This window comes from Nanorana parkeri, unplaced genomic scaffold, assembly GCF_000935625.1.
Source record: "Nanorana parkeri isolate BGI_ZX_2015 unplaced genomic scaffold, ASM93562v1 scaffold321, whole genome shotgun sequence".
Lineage (NCBI taxonomy): Eukaryota > Metazoa > Chordata > Amphibia > Anura > Dicroglossidae > Nanorana > Nanorana parkeri.
The window spans coordinates 1,126,721-1,151,205 of record NW_017306589.1 but is presented as its reverse complement, the minus strand read 5'-3'; the positions used below and the strand labels follow the sequence as shown (position 1 = coordinate 1,151,205).

Here is a 24,485-nt window from a genome sequence, read left to right as displayed (position 1 = left end):
CAGACATAAAGGGTGACTCAGCCCTCCAGCATCCACCTATATGTGAAATATCACTTTTGGAGTCACAGGTCCTTCAGTTCAGCCTTCAACATGGTTGCTTTGCTGTTTACACTTGACAGGAGCACAAAACTAGACCAGCGAATTTATACCCTGCCCACAGTAAAGATGGCAGCCCCGCACTCGCGCAGTTTACTTTTTTTTTTTTCTTTCAACGCTATTGGCCAGTGTATTGTCACATGTATCTTTTTTTTTCTTTAACACTCTTTGGATGGAAACAGACCCCCACATATAACTTTTTTTTCCCTGAACGTTCTATAAAGGTCGGCGACCATTACCTATAAGTACAATTTTTTTTCCAACTTACTTGATTGGAAGCAAAGGTCCCATCTTTTTTTCTTCAACTCTCTTTATTGGGCGGCGACATCCTATGCGTTCCAAGCTGGTTGTTGTTGAAACTTTATTGCTCATTTCCGGATGCGGCAGAGGAGTCCAGCATGGCGTCGATAAAGCCCCAGAAGCGGGTAAGTCACACGTGTATTGAGACTTTCGGGTGATTGAACCTTCTGCCCGGGCTGTGGGAGAACTACAAGTCTCAGTGAGCCTGTGCAGGCTTTTCCCCAATAGGTCCTGGGACGTGTAACTGGTGGAGTGTACGGTGTCTGTTATTATGTGTCCAGCTAGAGATCGGTGAGTTCAACACTGCGCAGGGACTACAAGGCTCAGCAATGCATGTCACAAGAGTTTTGTTGCAATGCATTCTGGGATTTGTAGTTTCCTTCTGAGCCCCCGGTAGTCTAATTGTGTTTGGGGATTATACAGTTCAGTCTGTGATGTGTGTGTGTGTGTGTGTGTGTGTGTGTGTGTGTGTGTGTATAACAATGATGCATGTTACCAGTTTGTGTAGGGCCAAATCTTTTATTCTTTTCAATCTTGCACAGTGTATGGAATGGTTACATCCGGTCTGTCTTGCTGGGTACGTTTTCCCTTCACCTCCTGTCTTAGAGACACAACAGGAAACGAGAGAAAATCTCCTCAAAGGGACAATTAAGGCGTTCCACAAAACCTGTATACAATATACAGGCAACAATCATCCAACTGTTGCAATGTACAGGACACAATCATCCAACTGTTACAATGTACAGGACACAATCATCCAACTGTTATAATGTACATTACTGTTACAATGTACGGGCCACAATCATCCAACTGTTACAATGTACGGGACACAATCATCCAACTGTTATAATGTACGGGACGCATGTGAAGGAGGTCAGGCCTCCTCTACAATCTCGGTTGTACTCATGCTCTGTAGTCCGGTCTCTGTGGGGAAGTCGTCTTTGATGTCTCAGATTTTTGTACTACAAATTACAGAGTCTTGTTTTTCTCTCTTCTAGAAAGTGCCGCGATACTACGAGGAGGAGAAGCCACCGCTCCCGCCACAGAGCAATGACCAGGAGAAGCAGCCGCCCCCAGAACAGGGGACTGATCAGAAGGGGGAGGGGGGACGGAGGCGAGAACGTAAATCGGGGAAGAGGGGCGGCATAGATGTGATATCCGGGGTAAGTCTGTAACAATGTGTAAAAAAACTATTCTACACTACGGGGTCGATGGATGAACGTTCGCTCAAGTGTATAGCTGACCAAATGCCGCTCACTCGGCATTCCCGCCACTAGATGCAGCCGAGGAGAATAGGAATTTCCTATTCTCAGCTCCATCTGGTGGCGGGATAATTCCCTATGCTCCATCTAGTGGCGGGAATGCTATATGCTGGGCAGAACGTGTACACATCGGCCCCTCCCATTTGTCTGTAGGCCGTAGTTCTAATTTAAAAGTAGAACTTGAAACTTGCGTTAGGACAGAAGCAACTAAATACAGATTTCTAATATATGGGAACAGTTTAGCCGGCCTTCGCATCTGTTATGTGCAGCCAGTGTTGTGATCCAGGCAGTTCAGCCAGGTACCAGATCTCCAATGCAGCAGCAGCACTACATATTGGTAAAAAGCACACACCCCCCAAGTATGCTGATTGGATGAGAAAGGAGTAACGGAACACTGAAGATGTTATCTCTCTTCTTATGCCTGTTTGCACATGTCCACTGCAGCAGAGCCTGATTGGCTCCTATCCATGCCCCTCCCTCTATGAATGGAAGGATAATGAATTAGCCAAAGAAGATAAACACAGGCAGAATGTACACACTCCATGCAGATATGGTCCCTATTGGGGGTTAAACGCTGGACCTCAGTGAGAGCAGTGCAGTAATGTAAGACCTTTTTATTTATTTTCCTCCCATCACAGGCAGAGGACCCGTTCCCTGGCGAGGCCCCCGTGCCTGAGGATCAGCTGGCGAAATATGAGCGAGCGAGGAAAGAGACCAGTGTGAGTATAATGGAGAGGACGCAGCACGCCGCTCCCACCGCTCCCTATATATGTGACACCCATGACACTGACTGTGCGCTATATTCTTATTAGGAAACTGACGGCACAAAACACTTCCAGAAACATTTGCGGTTTGAAGAGGAGAAGGTGGAGACGGCGCTGAGCCAGGCCGCCCGACACGACCTGTTACTGCCCGAGGAGTCCGGGTAAGGACCATGTGAGAGGGGACATGTCAGCAGTGATGTGTATGAGCCGGGTGATCTCTCCACAAGGGAAAGTGGAGGTTTATCTCAGTCACCTGGTTTGTCAGAGGCTGCGGGTATGGAAGGGGAGATGGTCAGAGGCTGTGGGTGTGGAAGGGGAGATGGTCAGAGCCTGCGGGTATGGAAGGGGAGATGGTCAGAGCCTGCGGGTGTGGAAGGGGAGATGGTCAGAGGCTGCGGGTTTGGACTGGGAGATGGTCAGAGGCTGCGGGTATGGAAGGGGAGATGGTCAGGGACTGCAGGCGGGCTTTAACATTTCACCTTCCCCATTGACTTCAGAGGTCAAAATCTCCATTAATGAAAAATCTCGGTTTCCCTCATCCCAGTCCTCACTCTTCTCATTTTATTACATTGTTCAGGTACCTGGAAGGAGACGAGGGCGAGGACACCAGCACAATAACCCAGCAGGACATCGTGGATGTGGTGGACATTACCAGCGCCTCAAAGGTACAGAAATCAACCCCGGGCGTCCATGCCGAGTCCTGATCGTCATATTCTCTTTCAGCAGGCAACCTGTAGTGGGTGGAGCCTGTTAGGCCCCTCCCTCAGCTCTGCTCAGGATAGGTGCAGCACAGTGATGTCACTGCTATGTTTGCAAAGGCTTTTGATGCACACACAGTAGATTTATATCCTCTGTGTCTATCGCGAATACCGGTGACGGGTGTGAGAAAAAGAATGACATTGTCCCTTCATACGATGAGTTGATTATACTCGCTGTTCTTTTTTTTTTTTTTTGCAGCATTTTAACCTTTTCCTCAACCAGTTTGGACCGTACAGAATCAACTACTCCCGAAATGGAAGGTGGGTGATGTGGGGGAGGGGGAGGTGTGATATAATGTACATTGGGGTATGTCAGAGGATGCCTTGTTACCATTTCACTAGGAGCGCCTCCTGCTGCATCTCTGTCCCTTCTTCCTCCTGGCAGGCTGAAAATTATTTCTGCTCACAGGATGGGCAGCGCTGAAGTAGAACTGAAGCCAAAACTTTTTGGGTTTTGGATATAGTACAGGAGGGTTATAACTAGGGATGCACCGATACCGATACTAGTATCGGTATCATTGCCGATACCGGCCTAGCTCCAATGCCTGGCCCGATACTTCTGTATTAGGAAGCCGGGCGGCGCGTCATTACACGCTGCCCGGTTTCATGATTGGCGGGGAAGCAGCTCCATGCTCTCTCGTCACTTGTGATGAGAGAGCATGGAGCCAACTTCCCGGCCAACCGGAAAGCCGGACAGCGTGTAATGACGCGCTGCCTGTCTTCCTGATTGGTCGGTAAGCTGGCCAATCAGGAAGCTGGGCGCTGTGTAATGACGCAGCGCCCGGCATTCTGATTGGCCGGGAAGCTGGCTTCATGCTCCCTCGTCATCTCATGGTATCGGTGCATCCCTGTTTATAACCACTGGCAGCTATTTTTTTTTTTTTTTGGTCATCTGTGTCCCATTGGGGGACACTTCCTGTCTGATAGCCCCAACAAGAAGTGACCGTATATCCCTCCAAAGAGAAATTCCTTTTGGTCAGCAGAACTTTGTGTCCTCATTGGAAGATTTCCCTTCTATTCCTGTTCTGGTGACAACCCAAAATTTGGGATTTTCTTTCACTTTCCGGGTGAATCTCCCTAACTGAGGTGCAGACGGCAATAAAAACGTGACAAGGGGGTCTAATCCCTCTCCACTCCATCCAAAACTAAAAAAAGGTTTTGGCTTCAATTGTCCCCACTGATGTGACTGCTCTGTCCTGTAGTGATATAGGTGGCGGCAGATTGAACCACTGCTTGCAACGGGGGACGCAGGTACCCCCAGCAGTGTTGAGCGATGAATATTCTGCCAGAGGCTTTGGCGCTCATAGGCAGTTGAGTTCAGAATCGTTGCCCAGAGAAGAGGTCCGTATTCAGAAGCTTCTATTGCAGGGGCAATTCTTTAAATTTTTTTGGGGGGTGGGGGCAATGTCCTCTTTTATTCTGTGATACTATTAAAATGTAATAAACCTAAACTGAGGAACGAAATGCTGCCTGCGGCTTTGCAGTGTCTCGGTCACTGGCCTAGAACACGTTTGCAGCCAGTGATGTCAGAACGCTGGATCTAAGTCGTTGGGGGAGCCCTCCGCACACCTCACAGCAGTCCCGGCCAACGCTGGATCTTTCATCATCATTGAAGCTGGAGGATTAGCATGACAAACGGGAAACTGTCGTTTTCTATTTCATACTTGTGTTTGTTTTATTTTTTATAATTTTTTTATCATTATTATTATAATTATATGTAACTCTCCCACATTATTTTTCTTCAGGAACCTCCTCCTGGCCGGTCAACGGGGTCACATCGCCTCCCTGGACTGGCACACCAAGAAGCTGCGCTGCGAGATGAATGTGATGGAGACGGTCAATGACGTCAGGTTGGTTTCTCTTTAATAACTTTGTTGATTTGGCTGCCTGCCGTAGGTGAGAAGATCGTCCCGTCAATGAAAATGCAGCAGATCAATGAATACACTGGTGTGGCACTCCTACTACCGTGTCCAGGGCTGGTAGAATGCAGATATGTTAGAGCAAGGGGTAGGCAAACTGCGGCCCTCCAGCTGTGGTAAATCTTCAACTCCCATCATGCCTCTGTAAGTCATCCCTGTGGCTGTCAGTCTTGCAATGCCTCTTGGGACTTGTAGTTCCACCACAGCTGGAGGACCTGAGTTTACCTCTTGAAGTAGACCAAGGGTAGCCAAACTGCGGCCCTCCAGCTGTGATGAAACTACAAGTCCCATTAGGCATTGCGAGTCTCTGACAGGCATGGCCTACTGAGGCAGATGCATGATAGTATTTGTAGTTTCCCCACAGCTGGAGGGCCGCAGTTTGGCTACCCCTGAAGTAGACAATAGAAGAGCCACAGGAAGATTTTATCCAAATTGACCAGGAAACGCATTTCGGGGTTGTGAAGGTCGCCCTTCTGAATAAGGACAGAGGAATGATATCTGGACGGGTGTTTGTTGTGGGATATATGATGCCTGGAGAGCTGACACAATAACTATGTGCTGTTAAGTTAAAGGAGAACTATGGGGTAAGTGCTTTTCCCCATAGTTCTCAAGGGTCACAGGAGGACATATACTAGCGTCCTCCCGGGACCTAAAGCTCAGTATATCGCGAGCTACAGCTCCCGGTATACTGAGACGCCGCAGCCGGGAGGGAACACAACATTACTGTTGATATCCACCCAGCTGCGCGAGTGACAGCTGGCTCTGCCTATCTAGAGGCAGAGCCAGCTGTGCCCGCCCCCTCCCCCGTCCATTCCTCCAGTCAGTGCTGGAGGATGAGAGGGGAGGGGGAATCCCTGCAGGGAGCCGAGAGTGACACTCACGGCTCTCTGCAGGGACATGATCGAGAAGTGAGCGAGCGACGGTATGTGTTTCATTGTCACACGTCGGCTCAAACTATGAGGATGAGTGATTTTCACTGACCTCAGTTCTCCTCTAAACCCTACCTCACCTGCTCTCTTCCTCCCCCTGCAGGTGGCTGCACACAAATACAATGTTCGCAGTGGCTCAGAAGAAGTGGCTGTACATCTACGACTCGCTGGGGGTGGAGCTTCACTGCATCAAGAGGTTTAATGACGTTTTACGTATGGAGTTCCTGCCATATCACTTCCTGCTAGCGACGAGTGTAAGTGTGATGAAAGCAAAGTTTGGCTGGTCATGTTGTGTCTGATTTCCCCCCCGTGTATCTCCTGACCAAGCGTTGTTCTCTGCAGAGTGCCACCAGCTTCCTGCAGTACCTGGACGTCTCTGTTGGGAAGGAGGTCTCAGCCATTTGTTGTAAGGCCGGAAGACTGGGTGTAATGTGCCAGAACCCGTACAATGCCATCATCCACCTGGGCCATTACAATGGTATGGAAGACGATGATTTCCTTTTTGTAGTGTACAGCGGGACTCCGGCAACCAGCATATACATGACAAGTGACATCTGGATCACAGAGTAGAGCCGCCAATTGGATTATGGTTGTCGGCTTTGTAGGGCAAGTTAGAAGTCCGCACTTTCCAAACCCATTTCAATCCTTCACTGACCTACTGTCGTTCCATTATGACCTCTTCCCATATAGCGGCAACATTTCACTGAGAAGCGGGAGGGCCACAACTCCCGGACCCCCCCGTGGGGCTCAAGGCTTCTGACGGGGGCAAGCTAACCCTGGTCCACCTAGGCTGAAACCAGACAGACCACGATTCTTCAGAACCAGCTGAAGCCGGTCCACCAAGTACTTGGTGAGGGCTTTCCAGAAAAGCGACCCCCCCAAGTTGGAGAGAGGCAGAAAGACCCAAACGTCACAGAACCTCTTCCCTAGGAACAGCAGGTCCCGAAAGTACCCAAACCCTCCTTCTGTTTTGTAGGGTCAGAAGTGCAGTCATGCAATAAGTGCAATAAAATAAGTTCCAGTGAAAGACATAGCCGGCATTCCGGCCTAGATCTAAAAATTGCTTGCCAAAAGGCCTGCCCAAGAAGCATGTTGCAGAATAAGCTTGAAGTGCCGTTACCTAGTGCCGTTGTCGCACAGTGGGTAACCCAACTGTCCCTAGAGGGCACAGTACTGCGGGCCTCTGCGTTCCAAACCCATGACCACACCAGGCAGATCCTATCTGATCAGGAGGCATTGGAACCCTCCAGACCCGAGACACTGTGGAAGTAATTCTGACCCCCACAGGCTTACAAGGCTCAATTCAGTTTTCTTCCCACCGCCCTTCAGGACTCCCATCATCTCAGGCAGGGTACTCTACAGCCAGCCATCCTGACCCGGAAAGAACAGCGGAGCATTTCCCCTCCTAAACACTGGTAACAGATGATACTTAATTTTAGATAAAAGGCCGACCTCCACTCAGCACAGTAGAGAGTAGTGATGTTGAGGTCAAAGGGAAGAACCGGGAGAGCCAGGAGATCCACACTACCAAAAGTGTCTGTTCCCAGCTGACTTCGGAGGACCATTTCTCATGAATGGAGCGGTACGTCAGTACACTCTCTCTTGGCTCGGAAGGTGTAGTATGACGACGGGGTCTCTACTGCAACGTAAAACCTAAAACTAGAGAAAGTCATTTAAAATGAACTTATAATAAAACAGGTTAAACATAAAAAGACAATTGACCCAAAACCAACTCTCTACCTACTACTGGTACCCTCCCCCGTCTTCATAGAGTGAAAGCTTATTGGATCAGGGCCGGGTTCTCCAGCTGTATCAAGTATTCACGCTTGAGTTTGTCTTTTGTATCCTCAAGGGCCTAGTCACACCATATCTAGTGCGTTCAGGTGCAATTTGAACCCGGAACGCACTGGATGGCATAGATTAAGGCGGGCAGCATCCTGGGTAGGAAGGGTTGTGTCAGCGCCATTTATGTCTATGGCACCGCAGACACACACCCCGCCCGCAGTGGGGATCGCCTGCACCGGAACGCCAGGTACAGGAATACCCTCCGTTCCGGTGCAGTGCGATCTGAAAAAATGCTGCACTATTTTTTTTTTTTATTTTTTTTTTATTTTTATTTTTTAATAATGTTTATTTTTTTTTATTTTTTTGACAGCATAATAAGTTACGTCATTTACATGAAGTAGTAGGGGAGAGTACACATAGAAAGCATATACATACATGGGGTCAGTAAGCAGAAGTTACATGCATTTGGCAGTATAAATACAAATACCATCTCAGGACTACACCGGGAGCTTAGGGAGAAGACAATAAACTGTGGGCTAAGCAGCCCCGTATTCTGGAGACTTGTGTTCCTGTCCCCTCAGGGGGAAGCTCCAACCTGTAAATGATCCGTAAAGGGCTGAGATAGCATATCGTCTATTCATCTGACCGTATATAACCTTTACCTTTTGAGAAGGAAGTAGTTTACCTGGGAGAAGGATATATGCTGAAATGTTAAGGGGATAGGGAGGAGAGTAAAGGAAAGGGTATAGATATGGTAGGGCATAGCAGGAAAAGAGTTGGAGAGGCGGAGGGGTCAGGGGGGGGGAGGATACCAGAGAGTTGGAATCGTTCAAGATGTCATGTATGCTCGATATTCATCCGTGGTTGTATATTCGAGCCAGTAGTGCCAGGTAGTATTGAATCTAGAGGAAGTATCTTTGATGTGACTGGTAAGGTCTTCCATATATCTGAGGTCATTAATTTTGGTGAACCACAGCTTTACCGAAGGAGGAGCCTCCTGCTTCCACAACAGAGGTATACATGCTCGTGCTGCGTTGATCAGATGGACCATTATTGACCGCCTATACCCCTTGAGCGTATACTGGTTGTGGTGCAGTAGGAAAAAGGCTGGGTCATCCGGAATTGGACAATCAGTAAATTTTTGAGATATAAGTCGTACCTGAGACCAGAAATGCGCTAGTTTCGTGCAGGACCCACTATTTTTTTCTGATCACACTGGAGCGCAGGCATTGATGTGCCACACGTTCCGGTGCGGGCAATCGTGCCCTGGACTTTATAGCACTACAACGCCCCTGAACGCTGCCTGGCTTGATCAATGCTATCCAGTGCGTTCCGGGCTCTAACCGCACTGGATATGGTCTGACTGGACCCTTAGTCTTTTGTACCACCTGCAGCTTTTACCTCTTACGTCTCCTCCTTCTCGTGCGGTCTTCTGCTAACCCATCATGCTTTGCTCCTTCTCCTGGGTACATTTCCCGGAATGACTGTACACCTCATCGGTTACATTGATTTGCAGTGCTCAGCCATTGACTGTGTTTGTCCTGTTTTGTGGATGTCATTTTGATGTCTCCTCTTCCCAGGAACTGTCTCCCTCTGGAGCCCGTCTGTAAAGGAGCCCCTGGTGAAGATGCTGTGCCACCACGGAGCAATCCGAGGGATGAGTGTGGACAAGACTGGAATGTAGGTGTATAATGGCTTCCTTCTCATTAAAGGATGTCTAAAGCTATTTTTTTTTAGTTTTGGATTGAGTAAGAAATGGCTGATCAGGTTTGATTTTTCTTTTTTCCCAGTGGAGAAATTTCCTTTCACTTCCTGTCCTGTAGACAACACAGGAAGTGAGTGCAAATCTCTTCAAAGTAAGGTAAATCCCCCATTAGGCAGTTGTCACAGCAACGATTGTTCTCATTGGAAGAATAGAGTTGTGTTCCTGCTCCAGTGACAACGCATTTTCCCTTTGGGCACTGTGACAGTGCTCAGCAGAACAAATGGGTCCAACAGTAAAAACTTGACGGGGGTTCTAACCCATAACCACCCTATTCAGAACTAAGACTTAGACTTTAAACAGTAGGTCACATTACCCTCTGTGTGCCTGTCTGATCCACTTTATTTTTCTTCCGCAGGTACATGGCCACTTCCGGTTTAGACAGAAAACTGACGATCTACGACCTTCGAACTTACAAGCCTTTGACGTCCTGCCGCATTCCCTTGGGGGCGGGGTCTCTGTGCTACAGCCAGAAGGGTCTGCTGGCCGCAACAACTGGCAATGTTGTACAGGTAATGTAAGCCATTATTATAGGGCAGCAGACTAGAGGGGAGAGCGTAGAACTATAGTGGGGGTAGGCAACCATGACACTCCAACTGTGGTGGAACTACAAGTCCCATGAGACATTGCAAGGCTTTGATTGCCCCACCATGCATGACTCCCAGAGGCCGAAGCATGCTGGGATTTGGAGTTTTAACACAGCGGGAGTGCGAAGGTTGGATATCCCTGAACTGTAGCATGTAAAATAAATGTGGAGCAGATTTCGGTGATGTGCACAGGGATGTCACTGATCTGTGATGAAGTCCAGGTGATGTCAGTGAGGTAGTAGGGGGACGCCACTCCCATTGCAAATACTTTCCCTATTAGTGTCCCTGCAGGCGGCACAGGAGAACTAAATTAGATAATATAAGGAAGACATTACAATCACAATACAATTCAAGACAAGATGGTAAGGAGGGCCCTGCCCCTGAGAGCTTACAATCTAAAAGGGAGTGGCCAGTGATACAAGAGGAGGGAGCTGTGTGGGGAGGAATTGTTGAACGTGATGGTTCAGTGGTTAGGGAGAGGTGGGATATAAATATCTTCACTCTCCTGCGGCTCCATTTAGGTCCGAGGGCCAAAGGATAATTCTGCCACTTGGAGCATGTGACTGCCAAGTACCGGCGCTGGGCCAATCGGTAGTGTCACACGGAGCGTCTACAGCTCTGTGTAACCCAGGACTCGGGTCACTTGTACCTTATACTGGACTTTCCTTTTAGCTTCTGGCAGTGATAGATCAAAGGGAGGAACGCATGTGCTGCTGGGGAGGGCTGTGTAATGTGAACCTGTGCTTATGCCCCGCAGATCTGTGCAGTAATCCAGTGTGAGACTTGGAGCTTCCTGTAATAAAGACCGCTCTCTGCTCCTCTCTCCTTGTGCAGGGTGACTGGCCTTGTCTCCGCCCCCTCCTGTAATAAAGACCGCTCACTGCTCTCTTTGTGCAGGGTGACTGGTCTTGTCTCCGCCTCTTCCTGTAATAAAGACCCCTCACTGCTGCTCTTTCTCCTTGTGCAGGGTGACTGGTCTTGTCTCCGCCTCTTCCTGTAATAAAGACCCCTCACGGCTCCTCTCTCTCTCCTTGTTCAGGGTGACTGGTCTTGTCTCCGCCCCCTCCTGTAATAAAGACCGCTCACTGCTGCTTTCTTTCCTTGTGCAGGGGGACTGGTCTCGGCTCCGCCCCTTCTTTTAGTTGTCTGTCGGTGGCCTGTAATGGTTGGTGGCCTTACCACAGCTCTGTAAAAATACAATACAAAGTGCCTAATTATAAGAACAGGAACATTAATGGAGTGAATACCTGGCATCCAATCAGATCTCAGCTCACTGTCGTCTTATTGTATATATGGGATATTCTAATCTGCACGCCGGCTTTGCTGTCTGCGTTGCTCGTTGACTACACCTGTGAGTACAAACATGTAATTTGCTGTCTAATAGATCTATAAGGACACTCACATCACCGAGCCCAAAGCTCCATACATGTGCCTCTCCGTGAGGGCACCAATCCACGGGCTCCAGTTCTGTCCCTATGAGGATGTCCTGGGAATCGGTCACGGCGGAGGATTCACCAGCATGCTTGTACCAGGTCAGTGATTGCGAATTTATTAATATCTGATCGTTGTTGTTCCTTCTCTGCACTGTGTTCTTGTAAGATTTTCCCATCATGCCTTGTACTCACGCTTCACTCCAACAGGGGCTGGCGAGGCCAACTTTGATGGCCTGGAATGCAACCCGTATGAATCCAAGAAGCAGAGGCAGGAATGGGAGGTCAAGGCTTTGCTGGAGAAGGTAATGCAAACACTGAGGGTTACATTTAAAGGGCCGCACCATGGCCGTACCGCTGGCCTCCATTTCATTGCACTCTCATGTCAATCTCTGTGTTTCCAGGCCCTGGGGGCTGGAGGAGATGCAATGAAAGTCACATTCCCAGCACTTTAATATTTAAGGTTGAGCGAGAGGGTCTCAATTCTTCCTGTCTTGTATCCCGCAGATCCAGCCTGAGCTCATCACTTTGGACCCCACTCAGTTGGGAGAGGTTGACGTCATCACCATGGAGCAGAAACGGAAAGAACAAGTGGAGAGAATGGTGACTGATCTTCCATCTATTTTAACATTCATTTTATGTATCGGTGTTGTCACAATCCTCAGCACTTTACCTCTTCAGGGTTGGTCTACCCACGAGTGATATTTAGGTCTGGTGAGCGAAGATAGCCCCTGACTTTTCTATGTCTTGGACACTCCAACAGAAAGGTCACCCTGCCATGATCCCTGACTCTACCCGTGAGTTTTGGGTGTTCCCTTTCACCTTTTGTACATTCCAGATCCTTCCATTGCAGTCTCCATAATATAAAATAAATAGGACGGTGGAGCCCCTATGATGGCCACATCAGGTGTGCAGACCCGGGAAGTCAGAGCATGACTTTGCCTTGTGGTGACCCAAATATCTGATGGACTAGTCATCCCCCTGACCACCCTCCCAGGCACTATCCCTAGAAGGACTTTCTTTGCTTGAATTAGGGTACAACTGCAAAACACAACCCAGCCAGTTTCATGCACCGAACTTGTCAGGTTGTATTCAGCTACAGATCCTCAGTTCATGGGGTACATTTCTGTTATACTGAATCTGGCCACTAGATGGTGCTGTTGGGTGAGGGGACATTTGCTCTGCATTAGGGCCCGTTCACACCAGACGCAGTGCGTTCCAGCCCGACTCTGGCCAGAATGCACTGCCTCACATTGCGGCCGGCTCACTTTTTTTGTGGGGAAGGAGGGGGCGTGGCGGGCCATTGAAGTGAATGGCACCGTAGCTACACCCTCCGGCCGCAATGCAATCGGCTGCACGTGATCGCAAGGCACATTATGCCTGCGGTGCGATCAAAATAGTGCTTGGAGCATTTTGATTGCACCGGACTGGACCGCAGGCAGTATTGTTGGACAAAGGTGTAATTTTAGGTTTTGGGGGGGTGGGGTAGTTTTTGGAGGCACAGAAGGTAGAGGTGTCTTTTTGTTCTTTTAATCTCCTATTGCAGAGAGCCCGTCTCTCTAAGAAGCACCAATGACGGGTTCTTAGAGGTGAACAGGCCAGTTTATTGCATCATCTCAATGGAGTTAATGGGGACTACATCAAGGGACCCCAAATTCAATGACATGACACCGCCCCCCTCTGCTGTATGAGTGTACAGGACTGAAGCTGTATGAGCTATTCCTCATTCCAGAAGAGATGAAAACAAATGCAAACATCGGCTTTCTTGCTCACTTGTTTTATGAAAATGTTTCTATCTCTTGACGCTCTCTGTCCCATCTCCAGGGCTATGATCCCTACGAGAAGACTCGCTTCGCTCCTCGACATAAGCTGAAGGGAAGAAGTTCCAGCGGGAATATCCTGAAACGCAAGAAGAAGGTCGCACATGAGGAGAAGAGGGTGAGTCCCAACTGTCCCCTGCTGACACACACCTCTATGAACTGCCATCGTTCCCTACTCCTGCTGCCCACAGTGACATTTTATACACTTCTTCCATGCATATAGTGGTGGTGCAGCTTTTTGCAGCAACAGAGCAGAGAGAGGAAAAGAGGTGGGGCTTGGTGGCAAAGGTGGGAATGTTTTCTCAATACTGCGTAGGGGTGGGAGTAGCAGGAAGAGGGCTTTTTTCTCAATACAGAGAAGGAAAGGGGCGGGGTTAGCGGAAAGGGAGGGGTTTTTCTCAATACAGAAGGAAACATGTGGCCTTAGCGGGAAGGGAGTTTTTTTTTCTCAATACAGAGAAGGATGATCCTAATAGGTTGGACTTGATGGACTAATGTCTTTATTCAACCTCAAATACTATGTAACTATGTAAAAGGGTGGGCTTAGCGGGAAGGGAGGGTTTTTTTTTCTCAATACAGAGAAGGAAAGGGGTGGGCTTAGCGGGAAGGGATGCTTTTTTCCTCAATACATAGAAGGAAAGGGGTGGGGTTAGCAGGAAGGGAGGGCTTTTGCTTAATACAGAGAAGGAAAGGGGTGGGGTTAGCAAGGGATGGTTTTTTCTCAATACAGTGAAGGATGCATTAGCTTTTTCTCTTCCGTTCATTGAAGGATACTGGAATCAGATTGAAGATCATGCACTGTAGGGTATATCGCTAGCGTCCTTCTCCTGCAGGGGGCGATCTACCCTACGGTACATGATCTTAAATCTAATGCCTGTGTCCTTCAATGAACGGAGAGAAAAGGTTTTTACGGTGAGTACAAAAATCCTATTTCTTCAGACTCTCATTTATCCGGGTGCACGCACTTGGACGCACGCTGCCTGCCCATGTGAGTGAGGCCTAAAGCTGAACTCCGGGCTGACACTTTAATGGACTTTAGGAAATCTTATTTCTTACCTGAAGAAACATCATGTAATAAAAAAAATGACTCTTAGAATTCTGCATCATGAGGGGTCAGTGTTCTTCATTCCGGTGTGTAAGACATGTGACTGGTATGTCTGCTTCTTCCCCAGGCCCTTCTCCAGTGTGACCTGAGCGGCTCATACTCCCAGGCTGTACAGCCCAATAACAAAGCGTTATTTGATTGACAGGCCAGGAGACTCTTGGCCTGCCCTGCCCCCTATGACATACCCGCTGTGCCTGGCTGAGCAGTGTGAATAGACAGAAGGCTATGAGTGGCAGACTTGGGATCAGCCACATTCACAACCATTGCCAGCTATGATTCCCATTGCATGGTGGGCATTGTAGTTCCGGCAGCACTGGGAGGGAATGATGTAGGCGCTGTATTGATACTCCCCCCTGTGCCTGGCCATAGCTGTGTTTTCACTTAACCCCTTCGTGACGGGAGACGTACAGTGTACATCGCCAGCATCGGTTGTGGAAGAATCACACAGCATAAATGTAAAAAGTGTGTCAGTCATTTAGGAACAGAAACTAAAAACCAGCTCAGTCATGAAGGGGTTAAATTGATGTCGCAGACTTTACACGGGTCAGTTACACCAAAACTAGGTTGGTTTAAAGAGGAACTCCGGGCATTTAAAATCATTTATGGCCAAGTCCTCGTTTTTGTCGAGCAGTGGTGGCGAACCTTGGCACTCCAGCTGTTTTGGAACTACAAGTCCCATGAGGCATTGCAAGGCTCTGACAGCCACAGACATAACTCCCGGAGGCAGATGCATGTTGGGATTTGTAGTTTGGGCACAGCTGGAGTGCCAAGGTTCGCCACCACTGCTCTAGAGGGTTCAAATCAGATTATACCCAACTGGTCCTCAGTCCCACGGCAGTCACCGCTTGCCTCTCTCCGCTGCGGACTGTCCCTCAGTGTCCTCACATCTAATGCAAGTCAGTGGACCTGCATTAGATGTCATGACGTCAATACGGCTTTGACCACTGGAGCCCTGGGGAGAAGAGGCTGCGGGGACCGGTCTAGCAGCCTGGTGAGAACAAGGATCAGTTGATATCTGCTGTATTGGACCTCCCCTAGAAAAAAAACGAGCACTTAACCCTTGCGCAGTGCAGGGGTAAAAATACTTTATGGACGTTTGTAGTGTGCATAGAGACAGGAAGTAAGGGTCTGATTGTGAAACTATCCTGGAGTTTAGAGTTAATAGCCCAGATAGGAGTCCTATGGCAGCAACTCAATAGAGGGCAGAGAAACTACACACCCGTTTTGTATGGCGTTGTTCCCTCGCCGGCCGGAGACATTTGCAGCGTTTCCGGCAGCAAGAAGCACGTGTGGTTTCTCTCCCCTCTTTAGCATTCCTCTTGCTTGTGAGTTGCCGCCAGGCACAGGATTGCTCATGTAACATACTGTAGGCCTAAGGGCTCAGTGACACCAGATCTGGAGTGTCCCGGCTGGATTCTGGTCAGAACGCGCTTCATCGCATTGCGGCCGGCTCACTATGTTGTGGGGCAGGAGGGGGCGTGGCGGACCATTGAAGTGAATGGCACCGTAGCCACGCCCTCTGGCCATGATGCGATCGGCCGCACGGGATCGCAAGGCACATTATGCCTGCGGTCCGGTCCGAACAAAATGCTGCAAGCAATTTTTGTATGGACCGGACCGCAGGCATAATATGCCTTGCGATCCCGTGTGGCTGGAGGGCGTGGCTAAAATGCTATTCACTTCAATGGACCGCCACGCCCCTTCCTGCCCCACAAAAAAGTGAGCCGGCTGCAATGCGAGGCAGTGCGTTCTGGCCATAATCGGGCTGGAACGCACTGTGTCTGGTGTGAACAAGGCCTAAGACCCGTTTGTAGCTGTTGCTGAGACCTTGATCCCTAACAATGGTTCTGTGTCACTCTGTTCTAGGAGGAGATCAAGAAATCGGTAGAAATCCGCAAGAAGGAGCTGAAAGAGAGGGAAGCCGCAGCTGCTGATCCCGGTCCTCGGACAACATTGGACAGGTTCAAAAAGTGATCTGCTCGACCCATGATGAAGACGGCTGTCTGTCATGAGATACCAAAGTTTGGAGGTGCCAACCCTGAACTGCCTATATTAGGGGGGCAGTCAAGCTGTGGTGAAACTGCAAAACCAATGGCAATCAGTCTTGCAGAGCCTCATGGGACTTGTAGTACCACAACAGCTGAGTACTGTGGTTGCCCATCCCTGGCAGAGCCGAGTACAATGAGGGTGAGGTTTGTCGTTCCCTCTAGGCAACATCGGCACACCAGCTGTTGTGGAACTACAAGTCCCATGAGGCATTGTGAAACTGACAGGCATGACTTCCTGCAGCATGATGGGATTTGTAGCTTCCTACGCCTGCTCCAGGCTATACACTCGCCTCCCTCCTCTGTATATATGTTTCATAATAAATGCATTTATATTGTTCTTTTTAATCTTACAATTTGTGATCTGCTGAAAACTTTATTGATAAGAACAATAAAACATGTTTTGTGGTAACAAGTCTGTTTTATTAACAACCAATGATAAAGCACAACAACGTATGGAAGTCACAGCCGTATAACAACGCACATTGATATCAGGTGATGACGTCACCTGCCCCCATACTCTGTACAAAGCTCCTTTTTAAATTGACCCAAATTATGTAACACGGGGACATGCCATTCCACAATATACAGCGGGAATTGTACAGTCAGCTTTACAGTAACAGTGTGATGGGTGCTTTATATTCTATTTGGGTGGGTGTGACCCGAGTCCACATACAGATCTTTATTCTACTGCATCCCACTTGCCCTAAAAATGTCACACACATGCAATAATATCACAGTTACAAAAGTATTAAAAAATTGTATAGAAATACAGGAAGACCAGAAACATCATTCACTGGCTTTTGGGATTTGTAGTTCTGCAGCTAGTCAGTGCAAGTTCTCTATTCATGTAACAGTCTGTGTTTATCCTTTATATCAGGGGTAGCCAAACTTTGGCCCTCCAGCTGTGCTGAAACTACAAATCCCATGATGCATCTGTCTCTGGGTGTCATGCCTGCGGTTATCTTGCAATGCCTCATGGGATTGGCAGTTATACCACAGCTGGAGGGCCGGAGTTTGGTTAGCCCTGCTTTATAGGAAGCCGTGCAGCATTACCGAGACCGACAAGCCGTGCCTGCTAAGAACGCACATCGCTGGACCTGACCATGCAGAATTCCGGGAGGGCCTCATAGCTATGAGCGATAATCGGGGTCATGGCTGCCGTGAAGAGGAGCCGGTATTTGTCAGGACGGTTCGAAGTCACCTGCCCTGGCTAAGGTTGCAACTCAACAGTTTGGGTTGCTGATTGTTTACTCCATAGATTAGACATTGCAGTGTGACTTTCGCATGCTGTCATGTGACCAATGATGTCACTTCCTAACGCAGGGGTAGGCCATCTTAGCCAGAAGGGCTGCAACAACTGGCAACGCTGCACAGGTACTATAAGCCAGAACTGCAAAGAACTACATAGCAGGGGGTGGGCAACCTCAGCATGCCAGCTGTTGTGGAACTACAAGTCCCATGAGTCACTGCAAGACTGGCAGCCAGAGGCAAAGCCATGACGGGGGTTTGTAGTATCGCCACAGGTGGAGTGTCGAGGTTGCCGGCTCCTGCTGTAACGAGTCATGCCTTCTGCTGGTAAATGAATTAGTAATACGAGTGCAGCCTTCAACTGTCTCTTGTCATTCGCACGTGGGGAGCGGTCTCCTATGAGTGCAGCTCATCACAGGCTCGTCTAGCATGCGCCAATCTCTAGTAATGTAACAAGAATGAGGCAAAGGTCTAGGTGAGTTGGAGCAGCGTTAGTGACAGGTTTAGAAGACTGAGCCACAGAAGTCCCTAAGATTGTCTAGTGTGTACTTTTGTCCTGGTTACCGCCAGTACCAGTGTCCTGGTTAGAATTGAAACACACCTAAATGCCTGTCCTGACATTCCATTTGGTTTCAGTCACATGACTGTACATGAGAGATGTAGTCTGATTATGGTGCTGCAGGCTCGGTGACACATTTCCTCAACCCGCCATTCCCCCAAACTGTACATTTGTACACGGTTGAACAGGACTGAACACGGAGCACATATTAGATTACTCCTGGACTGTAGTCTGTGTTATTTTCCTGATAGGATTAAAGCAGAACTCCGGGGAGTGGGGGCGCTGCTTGTTTAGCTGCCTACCCATGACATGTCTACAGGGTCTGTTTTAGGACACGCTATGACAGTCTGCCGGCCCCTCTCATACCAGCTAGAAAAGTCTGGTCGCTATCTGACAACAGTCAGGGACATTGGGCTAAAATCAGTGCAAACAAATCTCTCCCCACTCTATTGGAGGATCTCTTTCAGCCAAACAGCAAATAATTTAAATGTCAGGTGGGAGAGTGGAGGGGAGAGCGGAGAGGGGGAGAGTGGAGCGGTGGGGAGAGTGGAGCGGTGGGGAGAGGAGGAGAGTGGAGCAGACGGGAGCGGAGATCGGGCAGAGGGGATGACCAGTCGATGGTTAGGAGGTTAGAAGACTGTCACTGCACAAAGGTAAAAGAAGCTTTAGAATGGACTCCATAGACCCGACCCTCGGTTCCAGCAAAGTGGAAGCTCTGAAGATTGCAATTTTTGGCAAACAATATTAAAAGCTACAAAAAAACAAAAAGTAGACCAATAAAACGAGTTTGTTCGAAGGTCATGTAACACACAAGCATCGGTAGCTTATAAACTTGCTTATTGCCTTCTAAAAGCTTGTTTACAGCTACAGCCAGAACTCCAATGAAGACCTGCATGTGACTCCTGAGACTGGAGCTGACGGAAGCTTTGTTCGATTTAAAGAGGAACTCCAGGAACATAAAGAGTTAACCCTTGCAGTGGGGGCAGAGCTGCACCCACCCCCTCCCCACCACTGTTAACTGCTCATTTTTCTCTTGGGGGCTCAAATAAAAAAATAAATATATATATACTCCCCCTATCCTTGACCCTGCCTATCTGCAAGATCGGTCCTTGCACCCTCCCCGGGCTCTGACAGTCTTAGCCCAGCTGATGTCATCACATCTCATGCAGTCCATTCACCTGCATTAGATGAGAGGATACAGAGAGATATACCACAACCTGAGGGGGGGGGGAGAGGTGAGCACTCACCGGCTCAAGACTCTTGCAGTACGGGGGTAGCCCCACTGCAAGGGTTAACTTTTTGCATACCTGGAGTTCCTCTTGAAGAATCTTACCCCCGGCTTTCAGTTTCTATACGCTCGGCTTTCCAGGTTCGCAATAACAAGCTGAGATCAGCAGATCCCCGTGTGTGCACAGTCCTCGTAGTTTCGGGGACCAAGTGCTTCCACTGACCACAGTGCAAATAATGAGAACGTTGGCACCGCCGTCATTTTATAGCTGCAGCGGCTTCCAGGACATTCGAAGCCTTAAAAAAATGTTTTAAAAAGTGCCAAAAAATCTTGTAAAAAAAATTAAAATCTATCAGAATAAATAATGGTTCCAAATAAATACGAAGCCAAAGAGAACACAAAATGGAACTATTGTACTGCTGCTTCCGGATATCACCACCAAAAAGGCTCCTCGGTATCCACTGAAATGTCTGAAACCCCCAAAAATATCCAGCAGTCACCAGCAGAGTCGCTATATAGGAGAGGCAGCAATGCACAAATACATAAAAGTCACTGAAAACATAAAATCCATCTCAAAACATCCTTTTAATTGTTCAAGTGGCTCAGTAATGTAACATATTTCAGTAGTTGGGACGTGTGAAGCTGTCCAAGCCATTGCACACAGGGAGAAAAAAAAAACGGCTCAGTGTATTAAAATCGCCTTTGTTGCTCGCAGCGACCATATTTCTGATTCATAGCGGAGTTTGGAACAATGGAGGGTCAACTGTACCCAGCAATGGAGATACCCTCACCGGGTATTTATATACATGTGGAGTTCAGGAGCTGGCCTGCTGAGCCTAGAAGCCAACTGAAGACTGAGCAGGAGGACTTGTTTCTCGTTATCCAGAATGGAAAAGGCTCCAAAAAGTTGGGTGCTGACTTTCATTTTCTCAGGTGCTTGGCTTAAAGTTGGGTGCCGACTTTCATTCCCTTAGGTGCTTTGTTTAAAGTTGGGTGCCGACTTTCATTTTTTTAGGTGCTTGGCTTAAAGTTGGGTGGCGACTTTCATTCTCTTAGGCGCTTTGCTTACGTAGCTTCGGGGGCTTAGTCAGTCCAGGGAATGTCCATCTTAAAAAGGAAAAGTTGTAGCCCCGGGACCAAGCAAAGCGCAGTTGCCGACTTTCATTCCCTTAGGTGCTTTGTTTAAAGTTGGGTGCCGACTTTCATTTTTTTAGGTGCTTGGCTTAAAGTTGGGTGGCGACTTTCATTCTCTTAGGCGCTTTGCTTACGTAGCTTCGGGGGCTTAGTCAGTCCAGGGAATGTCCATCTTAAAAAGGAAAAGTTGTAGCCCCGGTACCAAGCAAAGCGTAGCGCCAACTTGTTAACTGTCCCCATTTTCTCCTTTATCCAACGGCTGCCCAAATGACCTACAGAAGAGTAGAGTTAGTGGGGGGCACCAGTGTTCCTCTTCCCCTTTCACCATATTCCAGGCCTCCTGCATGCCACGGGGTGTAAGTTTGTGGGAGGTAAACATGGTGCGGTAACAGCAACTGTTGTGCGGTATGGACGAGGCACCTGCTATCTTAGCAACTTGTCGGGGGGCAATACCGGCCTGCTTTGCCAGAATGCCTATGTAGACGTCCTCCAGCGAAGGCCAAGGGCCATTACCGGCTTCTTGCAGCAGGTGACCCACTGCTCCGTGGGACAAAATGTAGCCTGTGCCACTACAATACGGGGGGAAATGGCTGCCGGTGTAAAGCTCACGTGCGGTATAGTGGCGATTTTCTGGATCCCGTAAGGGAGCGACGTGCCAGTGCACCCGACCAAGATACCGAAGTCCCTGCTGATCTTTGAGAAAGGAAGACAAGGCCAGAGTGTTGACAAAGACGTCGTCATCGGTCTTGAGCACAAATCGAGCCCCTTGGCACTTTTGCACGGCCCACGCCAATCCGGTCAGGGTTTTGATCGTCAGGTTCCGGTAAGAGTCCGTGAAGTTGGCTTGAATGATGTCTCCGTGAGTGACGGCCTCGTGCACCAGGGCTGACCGTTCTTCTGCTTTATCAGGAACCGCCAAGACAAACAGGGTCAGAGACGAAGAAGCAGTCGCAGAAGAGAGACTCCCCCAAGTCTGCCGGATTCCATCTCTTCTATCCCTATGGGAAGGGGCGCTGGAGACTAAGATGAGGAGCAGGGGGGGCGGTGAACAAGCATTGGCAGGAGAGAGCAGGAACGGCGGCACTGGAATGCTTGAGAGTCGAGAAGGGGAAAGCGGAGAAGGGTTTGGGTAGAAGATGGGCAATGCTCGAGACAAACACTCCTCCAGATACCCAGAAAAAGACAGAAAGAGCAGCAGCAGACACGAAATAAGAAGCAGAAACATGGAGGACCAGCGGCGTCTATGAAAGCAGAACAAGCGCAGGCAAGCAGCGGTGATTGACCGCATGATGTGAAGAGCTAGGTGCGTCTCAGTCCTCCAAGCTCTGCTTTGTTTGTTCTAGTGGAATGCAGTCGGCTTACTCCTCACGTAGGTTCTCACACAGCGACTTGTCATCACATCCTATCAGAACTCAGCTGGTTGTCTTTGTCTGAAGACTGAAAGGCGAGAACTAGGCTTTGATATCTGCAGAACAGGTTCAGCGCGTGGTGATCCAGAGGTGTGTTTTCACATCTAAACTGGGGAATTCTGAACAAATCTGTATTTCACAAGCACGCCCGGTGGCCGCCCTCCGGTTAGGACCAGACATGTTGGTAACGGAGTTTTAGAGGATCACTGGAAAAAAAAGAACAGAAACAGAACGACAAGATGAAGAGCGACAGAAATAAATCAAATTGTATCTAAGTCTGATGTTTGTAACTCGGGGACTGCCGGTATTTTGGCCTACATTGTTCACTTCTTCTGCCTTCTCCAAACTCCTCACCCTTTTGTGAATAGACCTGTAGTATCTCCACCCTCCCATCTTGTCCCCGTCTCCCCATCTTCCACCCCCCTCCTGACCTCTCCCCCTACCCACCCCCCGGAATACTGCACTTCAGACATTTAAAAATTGCACTGTGACCCCGACTCACATGTGAGATGATGGGCCCCCCGTTCACTAGCTGTGTAATGCTTTAGACCCTCTCATGATACAGGGGCTATACCCGACGATCTCACACTCGTACCTCTTCCCTGTCATCTGGGTCTAAAATTGACATTTAATTTTCCTTTTATTTTAGTTTGTTTTTCATATATTGTCTTTTTTCCCTCTCCAAGACTGCTGTCTTTATTGTACAAATGTCAACATGCATGTAATGTATACCTGGACAACATGGGGGGGAAAAAACAACAGAAAAGAAAACTCTTTAAATAAAGAATTTATGTTATATACAGGGGTGTTGGAAACCGGGTAACTTCCATTGTACAATTGTTCTGTTCTTTTTTTGGGGTTCTATGTTTAATGTTTAAGTAGATGTTGGGCTATCTGGTCGGGGACAGATCTACTCTTTTTTTGACTCTTAAAGTGACATTAAACCCTCAGATTTTTTAACATAAAACAATACTGTAATGTGCGCCTTACTGCAATCCATGGTGGTTTCCCTTCTCTTTGCTGCTCTTCCTTTTAAATCTGTATCTCTTCTCATGCTGGGCAGAACTTCTGTTTTGCAGCAGACTGCCTTGTCTCAGGAATGGATACACGGTGTCTGTGTATACGTTTGTATAGGCTTGTAACCTGAGCCAGCACTACAGGAAGAGGCCCTGAGCTGAAAAGGGAAGTTCTCCCCAAGCATGAGAAGACATGAGGATTTAAAAGGAAGAGCAGCAAAGAGAAGGGAAACAACCATGGACTGTAAGGCGCACATTACAGTATTGTTTTATGTTAAAAAATCTGAGGGTTTAATGTCACCTTAAGCTGTCCTGTTTCTTTTAGTTTCTTTTTTTCCTTTTCTTTTTTTATGTCTGTTGTTCCTTTCTTTATGCTCACACACGTGAGCTGTTTAGTACATTGATGTTGGATGGAAAGGCTTCTATGTATATAGATATGGAGGAGGTCATACCAAATGTTTGCTTCAGACACAGGTGGATCCCTATGCCTGATATTTCTCTCAGATTGTTATGATTTTGTTGATGGGGGATAATTTGGCAAAAGAAGGTAGCTAGATATGTTCTGTTTCACAGAACTATTATGCATTGTGTGTATGGTTTCTAGTGATCTTCTCTTACTACCCGACTATGCTAATGTGGAAGACTCTGAGACGCCGGCCATGCACCCATTGGGACGCGCTGGGAGTACAACAGTTATAGTATCGTGTCATACAGTGATTTATTCCGCTGCACCACTAAGACACAATTAAAGCAATTCAACTATAATTGCAATGGTGGAGCCTTTGTAATTATGTGAGAACCTTCAGTAAGACTACCATCCGGCCCTAACTGCTTCCATATCTGGCTCCTGTCCACGCCGGTAAATAAACGCGTCGAGTCTTTCAGGAAGTGAGCTACAAAAGATATATTTTTGTTTGTCATGAAAGTATTTACAATCCTGACTGCGATATAAAGCCCGAGGACTATAAAAGTCATATCTCCAGGAGGGTCATTTAGATTAAGCAGCAAGTGATAACGCAATCCTCCAATGACATGAGGGTTCCATTCCGCTGGTCGGGCGCCCATGAAGAGCGCACACACAAAAGGGTTGTCATTACGGCGATAGGACTCAGCTGTGTGTGCCAAGAGGTGATCAGAGGAGTAATCACAGCAATAAAGATTTCTATCCTCACATTATCAAACGTTATATAAACATACGGAGTGCAACGGAACGCAAGCAAGTCTGAGTGACTGAATAATGGGGTCGCGGGTCCGAGATGGAGGGGTCGCGGGTCCGAGATGGAGGGGTCGCGGGTCCGAGGTGGAGGGGTCGCGGGTCTGAGGTGG

At 48.3% G+C, this 24,485-nt stretch overlaps 2 protein-coding genes across 2 annotated transcripts; one reads left to right on the top strand and one right to left on the bottom strand.

Moving 5' to 3' along the window:
• The first annotated feature begins 494 nt into the window (after positions 1-494).
• On the top strand, positions 495-16,491 carry WDR46 (WD repeat domain 46). Its single transcript, XM_018558111.1, has 16 exons — positions 495-521; positions 1,395-1,559; positions 2,297-2,377; positions 2,471-2,583; positions 3,000-3,087; positions 3,380-3,441; positions 4,926-5,030; positions 6,132-6,282; positions 6,371-6,506; positions 9,394-9,493; positions 9,934-10,087; positions 11,547-11,694; positions 11,803-11,897; positions 12,100-12,195; positions 13,417-13,530; positions 16,384-16,491. The coding sequence occupies exons 1-16, from the start codon at positions 495-497 to the stop codon at positions 16,489-16,491; spliced, it is 1,743 nt and encodes a 580-aa protein (XP_018413613.1).
• Positions 16,492-20,942: 4,451 nt separating this feature from the next.
• On the bottom strand, positions 20,943-22,022 carry B3GALT4 (beta-1,3-galactosyltransferase 4). Its single transcript, XM_018558110.1, has one exon. It carries the CDS (start codon positions 22,020-22,022, stop codon positions 20,961-20,963), a length of 1,062 nt encoding a protein of 353 aa, XP_018413612.1. The 3' UTR covers positions 20,943-20,960.
• Positions 22,023-24,485: the final 2,463 nt, after the last annotated feature.